This window comes from Leiobunum rupestre, chromosome 7, assembly GCF_980474605.1.
Source record: "Leiobunum rupestre chromosome 7, qqLeiRupe1.1.hap1, whole genome shotgun sequence".
Classification (NCBI taxonomy): domain Eukaryota; kingdom Metazoa; phylum Arthropoda; class Arachnida; order Opiliones; family Sclerosomatidae; genus Leiobunum; species Leiobunum rupestre.
In genome coordinates this window covers 27,116,765-27,122,352 of record NC_143390.1, presented here as the reverse complement: position 1 = coordinate 27,122,352, position 5,588 = coordinate 27,116,765, and the positions used below count along the sequence as shown (strand labels likewise).

Here is a 5,588-nt window from a genome sequence, read left to right as displayed (position 1 = left end):
ACTCGTTTCAACGTCTTGATCTTGGGCGGGGTGAGGACAATCGCGAAGACGCGTTTTCCTTTGTTCTAACTCTCCTTTATTTGGCGTGTTTTTATTCTCTTACTCTCTTAGCCGCTCTGAACAAGTGGGTCGATTCGTCTGGACTACTCTGGCTCTTTGGAGAGCTTGAAGAAGAGAAAAAGACCACGAGATTTCTCGGAATAGAATAATAGTCTTCGTGCTAAAGGATCGAAAAAAGAGTTTTGTCGTGTCAAGAAAAGTATTCGAAGCGCGGTGCGAAAGGGAGAAAAATTAGCGTCCAAGTGGTTCGGTTCCAAGTGATGTGGGCCGCTCGTTTTCGGACGTATCAATGGTTCGGCCTCCCCAGGCCTTCCGAAGACGCCTTTCATTCGGTACTATGAGAGTTGCGTCTTTCGATCTGGACTATTATCCACGGAGGGTCAAGAACCTCTGGCCACCGTGGGCGGTTTCGCTATTCGTTCTGGCCTTGACCCTCTTGGTTCGAAGTGGCGCTGTTCTGGGAGAAGCCGAAGTCGCCAGGGACCACTACGGCGATGTCTTTTCGGCCTCCAAGGTACGGTTCTGGCGGGGTCGGTGGTAGGCGCCTCTTACGCTTAAAGCGCCTCCTCGGATCGGGTGGGTGGATATTGTCCTATCTTTATAATATCGTTTATTTTTCGATTTGAAGATGGATTGCAACGAGACAGTGTGTGACCAGAATGGACGGCAAGCCGCTTCCGTTCCCGGGCGGGCGTGCGAATGCCAATGCGCCCCTACTTTCCCCACGTTCAGAGAAGATCTGGAAGAATGCGTCAGGGATATTAATGGTAGATTTCGACGTGATAGAGGAATCGAGCCTCTCTCACCGTAAATTTATTCTTTTCAGAATGCCCTTTGGTGTTCTTCGTTCGTACCTTCACCACCGAAAGAATACCGATGGTATTTTTACCCATGACTGGTCAGTTGGTGAATTCAGGGGCCCATCTCGCCATTTCTGGTAAAATTATTTTCGGTTCATAAGGGGTTTGGAGAAGGCGTATTAATATCAAACTATTTGTATTCCGTAGCGGCGGCAGCGGTGGCGACTGGTGGAAATAACAAGTCGTCCTATCTATGCGGGGTTAATTCGACAGAGGTCATGTCCGAAGTTGGTTGGGAGTCCATGTCTCACCTGGAGAAACGACATCCGCTATTCGCTATATATCAGGATGGGAAAGATAACAAGTCATTCCTTCAAGTTAGTGGCGATACCTTGACACCCCGAATACTAGTCTAGTTATTAATAATCGGTCTCTTTGTTCCAGTGGTTGGGTGACGACGCGACCAGAGCTCAACTTCAAAATCGTCTGGTTCTGATTTACTTTCAATGTAAAGATAGCAACCGGAAAGGAAACGACCTAGTTCACCTCTGCGTCGCCGTTCGAGTTGGCTGGTCACCTGGTAAAAAGCTTTTTATAGGCTTGTTTAAGCGCGGTTAATAGTCGCTTATGATTTCCATTATTTTAAAGGTCTGGAGTTGACGGGCCCCGCGGTCAAACCGAGAAACAATCATTACATGATCATCGGCTTGTGTCTGGGTATCTTGGGCCTAGTTTACGTTCTGGCTCTTCTCGTTTATCTCAAGATAAGGCAAGCGAAGAAGCTAGAGAGGGAAGCCCTGGCGGCCAGTTTGCCAATATCCCCCGAGAGTCCACCCGACAACGACGAATGCATCGCTACAATCACGAACGAAGTACTTCTCGATTCGAGATCTCATTTAAACTCGTTTATTTATAAACGCCATTTTATTTCTAGTTTCCGGCTGTTTTACGGGGAGGAATCAAAACGATCACCACGACCGAAGAGCGAAAGTCTACCCGTTCCTACAAGAAACAGAGCAAAGGCACGGCCCCCTCTGAACCTCGAAACCATCGGCAAAAGAACGCTTGCAACGGGTCTTTGAGCAGTTCACCTAGTAGCGGTAGATTTACGGATCCTCGAAACAGCGCCTACCCGGGCACTCAGGAAATCAAAGTATCCAGACGCAATCTGTACCTGCACCCGGAACTGTTCGAACCGGACATGCTGGTGTCTCCTCCTCTGCCCGCGTTGGAATTCTTGCAAAGGATACGCGAAATGATCACTAACGCCCGCGCTCGGTTGAAGAACTTCCGCTTCCGTCCCACCTTGGTCGTCATTCCGGAAGACGACTACTTTTACCAGGACTCTAAGGACCGTTCTGGCCACCGGTCGTCAAAACGTCGTAGTGAGACGGAGGTTATCACTGAAGTCGGTTGTGTTCCGGTTACTAGTTATTCTACCAAAACCAAGGAGTATTCGTCGGAGTCGATTCACGGGTCTGGTATCGGCGCCGTTATCATGGAGTATCGCGTGGATACACCGCCCACGCCGCCCAAGGCTTACAAGTTGAAACAACGACGGGCTCCGCTTCCACCGGTCTCTAAACCAACTAGCGACCACCCCGAAGCCAAAGTCGAAGATAATAAAAACGTTCCTCCAGCAGCTACGCCGCCGTCTAATAACAGTTCCGGGCCGGATATACTTCCGGTCGTAAGTCACATTGCTCAAGATAACATCAACAAGTTCGATTTGTTTCGGCGTGATCTTTATAATAAACTGACGACCATGTACAGCGAGGATCGTAATGGCAAAAGACATTCTAAAAGCCGAGGCGCCCTGGTGGATAGTTTGACAGATCCTCAATATACCAGCTTCGATTCGGTCAAGCGCAAGTCGCGGGCCAATAAAACCTTAAAAGAACAATCTCCGAAAGACAATCACATTTACACTACCCCGGAAACGATCGTGAATATTGAAAAGGTGACGCCCGAGTTGGCGGTGGAGCGAGAGGAGGTTATCGAGCGAGCGCCTCGGTTGGAAGAAGCCGTAGCGATTGAGGTTGTAGAGATCGAAGAGCCACCTCAAGAAATTGAAGTTTTCGTCGACGACCCGCCCGAGAAACTTTACGTAACTGTCGACGTTGAGGTGGTTCCAGAACCGACGGAAATATTCCAGGAAACGGAAGTCGATGACGCGACGCTACCAATGTGCCAAAATAACTCCGAAGACTTGGTCGTGGACTCGACTCCGTCGACTCCTTACGACTCTTTGAATTCGTCGGCAGCGAGGCAATTTCGCGCCGCCAGCAGCGCAGAACGGTTCAAGGAAAAAAAGTGTCTCAAAGAACGAGGTGCCAAAAACATTTGCCTCATTCGCGACGGTGTTCTGTCCACGGCCGACGACGACTCTTGCGAGTGCCAGAAATGCTCCGAAGCCAGCTGCGAAATAACCGGAGGCGCGGCCGCCGTAATAGACTCGAACACGGACGATCCGTCTTTGGAAGAATATCTTCAACTCTCCGACCGTGTCGCTCAAAAACTATCCGAACGTTCGGTGCCTTATTTGGGCTCTTCCAATCAGTCGTCCCCGGAAGCCACGCCAAAGGAAAGGACGAAACCATTGCATCAGTTCGTGAAAGATATCCGAGTAACTTTGACGAAGATCGGCGGTCATTTCGACATGCCCAAGTATAGCCGCGCGGGCGTCACTGTCAAAACGACGGCTGCCGTGGAACACAACAACTGGATGCTGAAGAAGGAAGACAGCGTCGTGGGCCACGGAAGGAAGATCATTCGCAAGATTAGCATGAAGAACAAGAAGTTGGCCAATAAAATCGGCAGAAAATTCTTGAACCAGAACGCGAAGAATGACGGTCGGGAAAATGGCGAGTCTGGTGAACCCTTCCAAACCGTGGTGGAATGCAACGACAACGATCCCAACGTACCTACCTACGAACAGTGCGGATCGGTCAGGGAGTCCGAAGACAGCGGAGACTCGATTGAAACCATCATTGACAAAAGTGGCGACAGCGGGGAAACCAGAGAAGTCGGCGACAACGAATCGGTGACGACTAGTAATTGCTACTCAATAGAGGTGGATAGCCTTAAGCGATCGGAGAAACCTTTGCCCGCGATACCTAGCCAAGAATCATCCGGCAAAGGTGACGAAGGTGACTCCGTAGGAAGCGAGTCGATCTACGCCCCAGCCGCTTCTGATCTGACGGACGATTCCTTGAACGTGAATCGCGATGGCCCGCCATCTTGCGGAAACGATTTCTCTCTCGAATACGAAACGGACATGGAACCGTTGGAAGCGTGCCTCAATCTTCTCGCCAACACGCCCTTGGAACTCGTGGTGGGGGGTCGCGCTAGCAAAGGCTTAGATATCACCGAACACTTCAAAACCGCTCAATGGGAACACATCTGCCACGATAAGCCATCGAACGGAATGCCCATTTTGGCCGTTGCCAACTTGAGACGACGACCCGAAAACGGGGAGGTGATAAATAACGAACTCAACGCCAAAAACGAAGTCAACCTTCGGCGGAACTCTTTCGACAAAACCGAAGAGCTGAATCCGGAAACGGAGTCCGTCAACGGATTCCACGAAGACGGAGGGCTCAATGGTTCGTGCAAACAATTCGTTCGGAACAAGAAGAACGGCAAGTTGTCCGACGGACTGACTCGCTACAAGAACGGATCCTCGGTTCGCCAAAGACTTCCCAGCAACAACAGCGGATCGGACGACGAGTCCGTCCAAAGCGTCAAGACGGACGCCAACAGTAACTATTACAGCGTGCCCGCCAAATTGAACTCCACCATTCACGATCACGTCATTCACGTTGACAATGGAAAGAACGACTTTGTCACGCTCATTGCCGTTCAACCTTCCCCGTGCTCAAGTTAGGTTACGTTGTAAACGGTTCTAGCGCTCAGTTTGGCGTTACTTAAAACTTCTTAAACGTCCAACGAAAGAGTCTTACCTCTTTCCCCTTTAGCCAATGTGAAATTTTGTATAATTTAAATAACAAATGACAGAGTTGGTTGTTAGGATTTTGCGTGTTCGTATAAACTTTAGCGCCAGTAATAAATGATGGATATCGGCTTAACTTTCTTGTAAATTTGAGTAGTACAAACGAAAAGAGAACATTGCGAATAATTAATATTTATATTCCATTTTTATTTTTTTCATCTTTTATACTCTTTATTTCCATCCTAAAATAGGCGTAGGTTTTTAATATTTTTAGAGCTCTAGATAATCCTACATTCCATTTTCAATCTGTTATTCCAACTCTGTTTGCGTAACTATCATTACAACTATCGTATTTGCTGTTAGAGAAACGAATCTGAAATATTTTTATAATAAACTATAGCGCAACCGAACCCTCGCGGATAAATTCGGTGGCCATTTAATTTAATTTCTTAAAATATTTTTAATTTTTACACATTTAACATCCAATATTACTTTTTTTTGAAAGGGCGGTATTTTTAAATTCATTTAACTTTCAAACATTCTCAGTTTTTTTAAATCCTACTTAGTCTCTCTCACCAGTTTCTTTAAACACGGGAGAAAAATTTTAAACGAAAGAATATAAAAACCCAAAGAAGGGAATTAGTTTTTGAACACTGTTGTGCTGGTTGTTTCTGGAAAGTGTTTATTCTGAAGGGCGTACTTTGGTTGGCGGTGCGGTTCGCGCTCGTAACGTCGTCATCGATTGTCGAGGAGCAAAAGGACACAAGTACACTTAT

The 5,588-nt window shown here is 47.7% G+C and overlaps 1 protein-coding gene across 1 annotated transcript; it reads left to right on the top strand.

Moving 5' to 3' along the window:
• The first annotated feature begins 323 nt into the window (after positions 1-323).
• sha (shavenoid) lies at positions 324-4,746 on the top strand. Its single transcript, XM_090153582.1, has 7 exons — positions 324-574; positions 689-827; positions 887-997; positions 1,068-1,237; positions 1,305-1,440; positions 1,509-1,732; positions 1,795-4,746. Exons 1-7 carry the CDS (start codon positions 350-352, stop codon positions 4,744-4,746), a joined length of 3,957 nt encoding a protein of 1,318 aa, XP_090009708.1. The 5' UTR covers positions 324-349.
• The last annotated feature ends 842 nt before the right edge of the window (positions 4,747-5,588 follow it).